At 43.0% G+C, this 11,539-nt stretch overlaps 1 protein-coding gene across 1 annotated transcript; it reads right to left on the bottom strand.

Moving 5' to 3' along the window:
- Positions 1-7,838: 7,838 nt before the first annotated feature.
- Positions 7,839-11,539, bottom strand: LOC108803016 (CXXC-type zinc finger protein 4). The gene is made up of 2 exons (XM_018574866.1): positions 11,487-11,539; positions 7,839-9,265 (listed from the first exon to the last, which is right to left on the bottom strand). Exon 2 carries the CDS (start codon positions 9,011-9,013, stop codon positions 8,054-8,056), a length of 960 nt encoding a protein of 319 aa, XP_018430368.1. The 5' UTR covers positions 9,014-9,265; positions 11,487-11,539; the 3' UTR covers positions 7,839-8,053.

Below are 11,539 nucleotides of genomic sequence, written 5' to 3'. Positions count from 1 at the left end.
CTCTGTGTTACCTATAGTAACAACACAAAAAAAGAAATGGAAATCTAAATAGGCTGAACTGGGCAATACAGCCAGTTCTTCTAGCAGACACTTTTATAAATAATCCTGTTACTAACTGAGCCCAAATGCATTTTATGTGCACGGTCTAAAAATAATGTGTAAAAAAAAAGTCTTGTAGATCAACATTGTTTTGCTTTAGAAAGCCACTCGAGTTTAAAAGCGTAAATTGGCAAAGCAAAGCACTTTTACCTCTCCGGCAGCTTTGGGTTCATTAAGTAACAAAGCCTGCACTGCTGTGGACCACCCTGCTGGCATCAACAACATCTGGATTAGGAGTTATAGGGCCACAGCCTGGGAGGCAGGACACCTCGGGCTGGAGCACACTGCCTGATTCATTCTTTTATTACATGGGTAAACTGACGGGGCCCCAAATTTACTTAATGGTTAATGGGCCATCAGCTGCTTAGAGGTTTGTCATGTTTAAGGAAATGTGTCCCTAGGGATTTGCCTTTACAAACAAAGTGCCAGCATATTCTGCAGTGGTGCTTTTATAAGCGGACCCAAAGGAAACACGCACTGAATGAACAATACCAGTGTAATCCTCCTTGACATACTTTCTGCAACACCTGCATGACACAACTCTCCCCAACGTTTAAAGAATAATGGTACGCTAGTTTCAAGTTAAATTGCGTGGAAATTGATTGTGACAACTCTAACGTACGTTAGGTATTTAACAGTTAGCCATAAGGTGTGTGGCAGTATGCTGACCATATAAAAATGGAAACTACATTCTAGATTACCAGAAACATGTAGCATAACAATCTTCCGGAATGCTGAAAAATATCCTGATATTTGCTCATATATAGGAGGGTGGAACAATAGTCTGACTGAGCACCCACATAAAGACAACAGTTTATGAGCCTGAAGATAGTGTAAGTTATTGTCTTGCAGACAAAGACCTGATTGTGAGTCCTTGATAGTATTGGATGAACGATCTGCACCCAGTGATGACATTACCTAGCAAGCATGTAAATAACACAATGGAAAAGGTTTACCAGATATAGTAAGGTACAGATTCAGATAAAATGATGCTTTATAAGTACTACCAGTCGAGTGATGTAACATCAGAGATGAGGTATTTCTCCACTACAGTTCATGTACACCCTGGCATCAAAATGGGGTACACTTAAAGAGGAACTTTACCCAAATCTTTGAAATGACAACAAATAAACCTTTAGAAATGTTTAGTAATTGCCATCTACAAACACATACTTCTACATAATAGCCAGGTTTTTATTCTTTTCCTCCCATTCTTCTGACAGTGGCCATTTTTACTAAGGGCAAATTACTACATCTCCCTTTACTCCCTGAATTATGGCACATGCGACTAGGACATGTGACCATGCACATCATCTCAGGGGAGAAAAATGTCTTTCCCTGAAATCTTGTGAGATTACAGATGAGATTTCCCAGCAATTCTCCGATGTAACCTTCCCAGGATGCATTGTTTGGGCACAGATTACATCACTAATGCCCAAGAGGAACAGGAAGTGGAAAAACAATAATTGTAAGTGAAAGAAAAATGTTTGTTTAACTAATGAAGGTAAGATGATTTCAAATCAGCATGCAAAGTTGCATGCTGACATGATTTTTTGTGAAAGGGGGTAAAGTTCCACTTTAACTGATGTCTGCTAAGAGCTAACAGAATCCCAAGTAAATTGAATTAACCTAAGCAACACATTATAGCACAGAGAAGTGATTGATGCAATTTATCAATTAAAATATATCAGGTCAAAACGTATTTTTTCATTAAGAATAGAGGTATTTTCTCTGCCATATATATCGCATTGTGGAGATTTTCCTTTACATCCTATCCTGTAGACACTACAGGAAGTGAGAGGAAATGTCTCCAAAGTTAGGGAAATTCCCTCCTGCTTACCACTGGAACAAGTGTCTCCAATGGAAGATTTTCTTTTTATACCTGTTCTGGTGACAACTGAAATTTTTCCACCAATTTCAGTCGCAGTGGCAGTAATCACCAGGACAAATAGAGAACATACATTTCCCTAATGGGGATATATACAGAAATAAAAACCTGACAGGGTTGTTCAAATGCATCACCACTCAATCCTAAACTTAAAGTTTTGGCTTTTGCAGCATTTTAATGTGGGATGCAGCAGCCATCCATATTAACACCGCAGCTCTTGTTCTAGAGGTCAAGAAGGCATAAGCCCAATCAAATCCATGTATTTTATTATTGTTATGCAGTCAGGCTGAATACAAAATGGGCTGAGTGTGGTTTTTTTAATGTGTTAAAAGTACTCAACTGCTATATCAAGCTGCCCTGTGCTGGCAGCATGCTGGAGATCTGGGGCGCTGGAATCGCATAGAGCGCACCCTCTGAACAGTGATCTCTGAGCAGAGTTCCTGATTGCAGCACTGCGTAGGGGCGCTTTGAACTGCTGGAGATCCAGATTGCTGGGCTTTGTTTTAGAACAGAGGGTGCAATCTCCAGTATGATGCCAGCACAGGGCAGCTTGACATAGTAGTCCAGCACCTGTGAAATAGTTTTAATCTCTATGTTTTAAATAAAATATTTAGACCAAACAACAGACATTGCCCAGCACAGTATTTCTTTACATTTGTGACTAAGCACTTACAGTCATCATGTCTGGCTCCAATTCTCTCAGCTCAGCTTCCCTGAACTTCCTGTCCTGTAGAAAATCACAAGGGGCAGCACAGTCTTTAACAGCTGTTCATCGACTAGCTTGGAGAATGGAGGAGCGGGGAGCAGCTTGTCTTGCTGTGCTTGTGTGTTTGTGGAGACACACACAGCTTACTAGCACACACAAGGGTGACTCCATAGGACCCTGCAAGGAAAAGGAGACACCCTAAACCAGAATACCAGGGCCAGTGCTTGGGGGACCAGCTGATTCTGCAGGAAACTAAAACGTTTAAACATTATGGGGCAGCATTCATTGTAAGTGATTTCATCAGTATTTGAAATAGTTTAAAAACCTTTTGACTTTAATATCACTTTAACACATTAAAGACACACACCACACATTCTTTACTTTACATGCAGCCTGACTGCATAACAGTGATAAATCTTGTGGCTTTATTTTGGATAGTAAACCTATCAGTAACTTTAGAAATATGCCCTTTTACATTTCTAACCCAATGCAATATACAGCAACAGTATGTTTTTTTTTAAAAGCTCAACTTTTAACTAGAAAGTTGTCCTTAAGCTCCAGTCAAGTCACCTTTTCTAGGCTTATATGATGCTATCAGTCTGCTGTAGGCAGGAGGAAGCATTCGAATGTAGCTACAAATAACCTTTTAACAAACAGCCCAAAACAAAAGTCTAAAAATAACAATACATAAAACAGCATGACAAAAACGACAACGGACCAAGCAAATACTCGATGTAAAGAAAGTGTTATGATATATTGTATTGCCTTCACTGCTACTGGTGTCTACGGTATGCAAAAAGGTCTTAGCTAACCTCATCAATCTGCCTAAAGCTAAACAACTACAAACACATTTCAAAGAGTTATAAGCCATTTTACTTGTGTTGTGGTTATCATTATTTCACAGCTAAAACCAGCACTGACATTACTTTTGCTGTGGTTACATTTCTGGCTATACAACCAGCTGAAAACTAGAATATAAACTCACATAAACTGAAGCCAGCACACAATGAATCATTCTGTCAACTGGATATTGATTTTTTGGGGTGGGGAAAAGATGAAATTTCCAGCCGCTCAATGCCTTTATTAATATCAATAAAACGATTAGCACTTCGCTTATTTTGAAGTATAAAAATCCTTTTTTTTTCCAATCTTTTTTTTTTTTTTCAAGCTCTCTTTACAGATATGATGAAGGAATATAGATAGTAATCCCTACGGGCTAGAGCTGACCTCAGTGCTAGAACAAGCGACAGGTCTTCTCCTGACCTAGAGCTGCAGCTGCAACATGCTAATTGCAGGAAGTGGGAGCTAGACATATGACAATGTTCAGAGCTGTGCTCGTTGCTGAATGAGTATGAAGCTGCTAATTTATGAATGGAGCAGCCTTCAGTGCCTCATTTGCACAGCAGCACATTTTTTTTCCTAGCCTGTGAAATTTAAACCAATCAAACTGATTACTGCGTGTGCTCTAGTACTATTATTCACATACTTGTAGGGTTCCATCACCCTGCAAAAACATGTACTACAGACAACAAGTATACTGGAATTAAATGGGGAACTACACTATCCCAAATTCAGTGTAAAGAGGTGAGCAGAATATGGTGTCACCTCACCCACTTCTATCCTGCTGATCCAAAACCAAGAGCTTCCATGTCTATCTTCCTGCAACTGCTTCAGAGTATGGGACCCAAAGACGTCTGACCCATTACGGCTATATTCACACCATGTCCAGACCAGATCTGGAACAGATCTGAAAACACGGTGCAGTACATTTTGGTACAGTTTTATTTGTTTAGCTTAAAAGGCTTTTAGGTTTAGTCCTGTGTGTTCCAATGTGTTTTTTATTTGTTTACATGCATTCCAGACCAGAGAAAGTTAGACATTCAGTATTTTTTTGTCTGGACTGGAATGGACTGCGCTGGTGTGAAGAGTGTCCAGAAATACCATAAAGATACATTGGTATGCTTTTTTTGGTCCGAGAACAAACTGTGCTGGTCTGGATTTGGTGTGAACAAGCCCTAAGGCAGAGCCATGGGTGAGTGTGGCTTGTGCATGTTAATTATAAGACAAGTAGGAAGTAGCTAAAGAAGTAAGCTAATCACATCATACTTAATTTCAGTACCACCAAAGAAGGCTTGGTGAGGTTGTCCTCTCACTTCCAGGATGCTAGGCTTCAAGTAAACCTGTACATATTTAATCGTGCTGCCCATATGTAAGCACCCCAAGGTAACTCACATTTTCTTTTGTGCAATCACAAGACCCTAATCTCAGGAGCATACTGAACTCTAGATAAGACTTTCGCATCATCTTTTTTGACCTCGGCTTTGCCCACTTCACTGTCTAACAAACAAATGAGAAAAACAGGTATTAGTATGCATTATGGGGGGAGTGGCAATGAGTCAAGTTGGTGTCAAGGTGAGGCTTCACCTCAGTGTGTGTATGGCACTGGTGGCTGCACGTAGTGAGTCAAGTTGGAGCCAAGGTGAGGCTTCCCCTCAGTGTGTGTATGGCACTGGTGGCTGCACGTAGTGAGTCAAGTTGGAGCCACGGTGAGGCTTCCCCTTAGTGTGTGTATGGGACTGGTGGCTGCATGTAGTGAGTCAAGTCGGAGCCAAGGTGAGGCTTCCCCTTAGCGTGAGTATAGGACTGGTGGCTCTACGTAGTGAGTCAAGTTGGAGCCAAGGTGAGGCTTCACCTCAGTGTGTGTATGGGACTGGTGGCTGCATGCAGTGAGTCAAGTTGGAGTCAAGGTGAGGCATCACCTCAGTGTGTTTATGGGACTGGTGGCTGCACGCAGTGAGTCAAGTTGGAGCCAAGGCGAGGCTTCACCTTAGTGTGTGTATGGGACTGGTGGCTGCACATAGTGAGCCAAGTTGGAGCCAAGGTGAGGCTTCACTTAAGTGTGAGTAAGGGACTGGTGGCTGCACGTAGTGAGTCAAGTTGGAGCCAAGGTGAGGCTTCACCTCAGTGTGTGTATGGGACTGGTGGCTGCACATAGTGAGTCAAGTTGGAGCCAAGGCGAGGCTTCACCTCAGTGTGTGTATGGGACTGGCGGCTGCACGTAGTGAGTCAAGTTGGAGCCAAGGTGAGGCATCATCTCAGTGTGTGTATGGGACCGCACAGGCACACTCAAAAGGCTATAGAGACCAGTAAAGATACTTGCAACCTTGGTGTGCCTACACAGACACTTTGAAGACCCTGGCTGGCTTGCTTTACAGAAAACCTGCACTTAAAGAAATATGAAAGCTGCTGCAGACCTTTTTCTGAAAATGCTAGTTCTCTAGCAGGCATGTAGTTCCAATGGGTTTGGTATCTTCTAAGTCAATGACCCAGAACACTTACACAAATTCTGACCTAAAGCATATATAAACCTAAGATCGAAATTGTTATATACCAGTCCATAGATGTGGTGACTGTATTTCTTTTCCCTTTTTTTCCAGGCTTTTCCTTTATTTTCACTGTACTGTATCTATGGAGGAGGACCATTGTCACATTAGGACAGGACTACAGCAACCTCCCCCTTTCCTCCATAACATAGGAGGTAGAGGTTCTGTAGTCCTCAGAGATAGATGGAGACAATGCTAACTGATAACAGTGCAGCACAGGCAGAGTGCACAGGGAGTCATCCACTCACTAGTTGCCTGGAAGAATCAACAAGTAGTGTTTGCACTTATTGATCAGATATAACAAAATGCTTCAGATGGTAAAGGGAGCAAATAAGAGAAGCTTCACATATACTTTAATTTGCTGCATGCTTGTTTGAGGTAATTGACTTAAGCTACTGAAGCCTGAGACAGCTGGGCAACTAGCATTTTTAGAAAGAAGTCAGGAATGGCAGCTTATATTTCTCTCTGTTTCCTTTAGTGGCTAGGTGGAAGGTATGGGGAAACAACTCAGTTGTAAATCTGTTCTTATTCCAATGTTACATCATAAGGCCCCCAATGAGTAGTTTTCCCTGAGGTTCCTGCAGCAGGCAACAGTGCTGATTTACTAAGAGTAGAGGCTGTTCAGTGATTTTTCTTACTTTGAAAGGTGGCATTTTTAATTTAGCTTAGTAAATAAGGTGAAACTTTGTTCACTTGGACTACCCATTAATGTGCATGGAAAATAATAACAAAAAAAATACTTTTGGCTTGCACATGATTGGATGACTGAAGTCAGCACATCTTCACCTTCTTTACTAGGCCAAGTGAACCAACTTTCCAATGTGAATATTCACTTTGCTAAATGAACATCCTCCGTTCCTTTAGTAAATCAACCAAACTGTCTCATTACAAGTGTGATGATTTCTCCATTATTTAAAAGAAAACAAACTCATCTTTCGATCCCAAGGTTGTAGGGGAAGAAGGGCACACCACTGCACCACAATTATTCCTTTAGCCACACATTCCCGTTCAAACACAAACTGCTCAAAACTGGTATTTCAGTTTTGTGTTGTCACTGGTAGGTTGATTCACATGCTGGCTTCTTCTATCTCTTGGGACCAGCAATAGCCCCAAAACCCGACCAACCAACACCACCCAACTGCTAAAGTCATTGCCAGACCAAATGACGGGGACACATTTTCCACCAAAATAACTTTCCAGTCCAGTTGCACAAGGGTACCACCTTCTTCATAGCCTTGTGGGTGGATGGGAGTTGTTCTGGGACACAAACTACTGCATGATAATAATAAGAATGATTCAAACTACCAGAGCATACTGAAAACTGATATATACGTTTTGAGAAGAGCTGGCCTTTGAAAACAAACGTCTGCTTAGTATTGAATATTGAAATCAAGTATGCAAGAACACTAACTGCAGGCTAAAAAAAAAACCATGTGCTAAGTTGTTATCCATTCTACAATGACAAAGTACATGTAAAGAATGATCAGTTTTAACACCAAAATGCATTAACAATCGATCTACACTACAATGCAGCTGTGTGCTGTGTACAAATGCGAGGTGCTTCACATACACACGTGATGGAGTGTTTTGAAGTGTATGGGACAACGTTTATTGCAGAATTTTCTCTTAATGATGCAGTGGTTTGGAATTTACAGGACATACTAATGTTTCTTTTCGGACAATAAATAACATTTTGCAAACATTTGTATGTATAATTTAACATGACAAGGTACAGATACAGCAGCTTTTTTAAAAAAAACACATTCCCGTAACTCTCAAAATATATTATCAATAGGCTCCATCCTCATGGAAACACACACAGAACATCTTATATCTCCCAGGTACTCAGAAATGGCAACACAGGGTTAATACTTAAATGCGTGAAGAAAAAGTTGTAAAAGTGCCAGCTGCATGAGCACACACACATACACACAAATGATCTCTCTGTGCACATAAAGCCGTGCATTAATGACACCCTCACAACCTGACGGAGGCATCGGAAAAGGGGTAGTGCGTCTTGAAGCCAGACAAGAGGCACTGAAGGGGTGGAGGGATGGGGGGAAGTAGGGAGCTGGGAAGGCAGGGAAAGAAAGAATCATCTCCTCTGACCTCTAGTGAAGTGCCAGGTTTTTTCTTAAGCTCTTCACATTTCCTAAATTTGCAGATCTGGTGTCCTGTTTTGCGGTTCCTGCAACTGCTGCAGACTCCACAGTTGATGAGCCTCTTGCAGGGCACACAGACCCCACACCTTTTCCTCTTCTTCTTGGCAGGGTTCCCGCCAGCTCCCGAAGAATTATTCTGCGGGCAGTCTGCCAGATTGGCAATTTGAAACGCACTGTCTGTGACGGCTGCCGAGGCTGCTGCGGGGGAGTGAAGGGCTGTCATGACGATGACCCCTGGAGGTAATGAGATGCCCCCTAGAGCCGGAATAGCGGAAAAAGTTCCAACGCGTTCAGGGAGATTCATTATCTCTGCTTCAGCGGCGCCGCATTTGAGCTTGTTCATGCATTCCCCTGCCAAAGGTCTGCAGTGTTCAGGGGATAAGGTGGAAAGGAAATTATTATTTGCCATTTGCAACGACTCTGGCGCTGCGCCAGGCTTCCCCAGCCTTTGGGAGTCGTTTCTGTGCATGCTGGTCCTATTAGGGTTGATAGCGGCTGATTTCCTCCCCCAAAGCATTGCATTATCACAGTTCCAAGGAGTCATGCCTATCCGGGCACTGGGGAAGATAGGAGTGGTGATCCTGGCAATTTTAGCAGCCTGAGGAAATGCACCATTCGTTTTGTAAAACGTTGCAAAGGACCTATACCTTTCCATTTCCGAATTGTAATCCATAAGGCTGTTCAAAGCCCCCTCCACCAGGTTATCCTTGGGGAGCACGGAAGCCTCAGGGTTCTGTCCATTCTCCACACAGACATTAGTGTTCATATTGGACATTTCTGAGGGTAGGTGGAAGGGGGTAGAGGGGGAAAGAGGGGGGAAACCACCGAAACCGCTTAATTCAGTCACCTTTATTGTTGGGTGAGACCCTCAGCAAACAACTGGTTTTATCTATATATTTGTTGGTTGGTTGTGTCGGAGGAAGAGCTGCTTTAGTTGTATTTTATTTTTTTATATCCGTTTAGGTGATTTTTCAGCAGACATCAGTTTGTCACGGAGCATCTTCTTGTGCATTATCACAAACGCCAACTGTTCCAAGTAAAACAAAGAGAATCATTCCAAAAAGGTGTACAGGAGAGAAAAGAAATAAATATACTGTCAAGATCATTTCCATCACATTAATAAATATGATTGCCCCCCCGCATCCCCCACCCCCCTCCCTTCCCCCGAACATAATTGAATTGCATAATAGCATTAATAGCTGGATGGAATACCTGAAGGTGGAGAGGGGGGAGAGAGGGGAGGAGAGTGAAACTGGGGGTGTTGACAAATGCCAAGGGAGAGAGAGAGAGAAAGTAGAGATCAAAAGACATGTAAATCAGAGAGGGAAAGGGTTATAGTACCTTTAACCAGAGGGCATTTAACGTTATGAAATGCATGAACAAAGTCTTGTGAAGGCACGGAAATGCTGGAAGGCTGCGAGCAAAATGGTTTCGAACAGAAAAAAATGAACAGGAAATTAGCAAATTAAGTGCTGAGAAAGTCGACAATGCGTTAGAGTCTAAACTGAAGGCAAGGCACAATGCAAGCGACGGCCCGCCTGTATACAATCTCCAACTAAAAAGGAAGGGGGGAAAAATAGAAACTACCAGCTGCCACAGTGTCCTTCTGTGTCTGACGGTCATTAGTTTGAATCCCAGCACAGCTGGCTCTGCTAGGGTCTTAATTCAATGTACCAAGGACAGGTCTCAATTGGAGCAGCCATTTAAATGGTGGGGAGTGGGGAGGTGGGCCCCTGCGATGTGAGGGAGGGAGAGTGGATGGAAGGGAAGAAGAGGAAGAGATGAGAAAGGGGGCCAGATAAAAATAAGTCAGTCAATTTCATATTCTTCTGGTGTTATCTAAGAGCCAGCAGCTGTAGCGAGGCTGAGCTCTTTACAATCACAGAATGAGAAGCCCTCTGCATCCCTAAGCCCTGATGGCAGCACACGCTGAGAATAAAAGGCACCTGCACATACAGGACGTGGGTGAAGGAGAGATGCTTCATTGTCTGCCCATTGCACATTTCCATCAACACAGGTGCTGCTTATGTCACTTTGTCTAAGCCCCCGTATATCTCTGATGAGCTCAAACTTTTTGCCTTGCATATGATAGTCCTACCATTGGCCAACTGAGTTTCCCCAAATCCAAATAAACATCCCCAATGCAGGACGGCCGGCCCGGATTCACCTGTCAATGCACATGGCCCTTGCTAAATTAAAAAACAAAAAAAACAGGGCTGTGAATTGTAACCAGGGATGGCAAATGAAGGCCGATAGGAATTTAAGCATCCAAAGTTCAAAATGCTTATCAATTACGGTAATTAAACTCATAATTAGTTTAATGAAGCGTTTTAAGCATGACTTACTGGTACATGACATTATCTTCTGCAGATGCCACAGATGAGGGGGGATGGGGGACCTCAGATTGTAAACAAATCCTTCAATAAAAGTGGAGATCTATCAATCATTCCTTCCTCTCCTCTGGGAGCAGCGACAGGGATCTGGAATCCCAGGAAGACCTGGCTCTCCCTGCCACCGTCTCTGCCCTCTATCAAGGAAAAAAAAAAAGCAGAGGTTTGATAGCAAGTACAAAGGCTGCCCCAAAAGGCTCCAGGCTAAACGCAGCCCAGAGAATATGCATATACGGGACGCTCTTCACTTCCCATTAACGCCACTACAAATCACATGGAAACTTGCTGCTTCCTAACTAGTTACGCCAAAGCGATCGGGGACACAATGGGTGTTTTTTTGCTGTTTTTTTTTAGTTGGGATGCTGCCAGCACATAGACCACACCAGACCGCTCTACGTAAAGCCGTGCCCTATTAAAACAAAAAAACTGGAAAATACCTCATTTTGTGATGTGATGAAAAGTAGGAGGAAAAAAAAAAAATCAAGTGCTCAGGTGAAAGTAAGAAACGCCAGCAGGTAAGGCGAAGTAGAAAACGCAACCGCATCAAACAGTCACCGTCCCTTCCTAATTAACCAGAGGATAGCAATTACACTAGTAACCCACGGCGCCCGGGGAACCTTTAACGCTCCGCGTCTGCTCCGGCTACCGGAGATCAAAGGTCATATATAACGTCCCGAGGGGGGGGGGAGGAGAGGGGGCGGATGCAGATTAATTAATTAATGCTAAGCGCCGCCGGCTTCGTTTTCCACATTACGGCAAATCACCGCCAAAGGGGCAGAGACGCCAACGTCCAAAGGGGCAGGGTGAGAAGGTGTGAAGACAGTAACAACAACAACAACCAAAAATCTCTGTACTTACCACGGTATGGAGACTACGACACCAATCCCGCACGCTGCCGTCTGCATTTATTT

Source organism: Nanorana parkeri, unplaced genomic scaffold (assembly GCF_000935625.1).
Source record: "Nanorana parkeri isolate BGI_ZX_2015 unplaced genomic scaffold, ASM93562v1 scaffold3300, whole genome shotgun sequence".
Lineage (NCBI taxonomy): Eukaryota > Metazoa > Chordata > Amphibia > Anura > Dicroglossidae > Nanorana > Nanorana parkeri.
The sequence above is the reverse complement of the archived record's forward strand: the minus strand, read 5'-3'. Positions and strand labels throughout refer to the sequence as shown.

Excerpts from the sequence above, each read along its gene's own strand:
- LOC108803016 (XM_018574866.1), bottom strand. The coding sequence starts at position 9,013 with ATGTCCAATATGAACACTAATGTCTGTGTGGAGAATGGACAGAACCCT.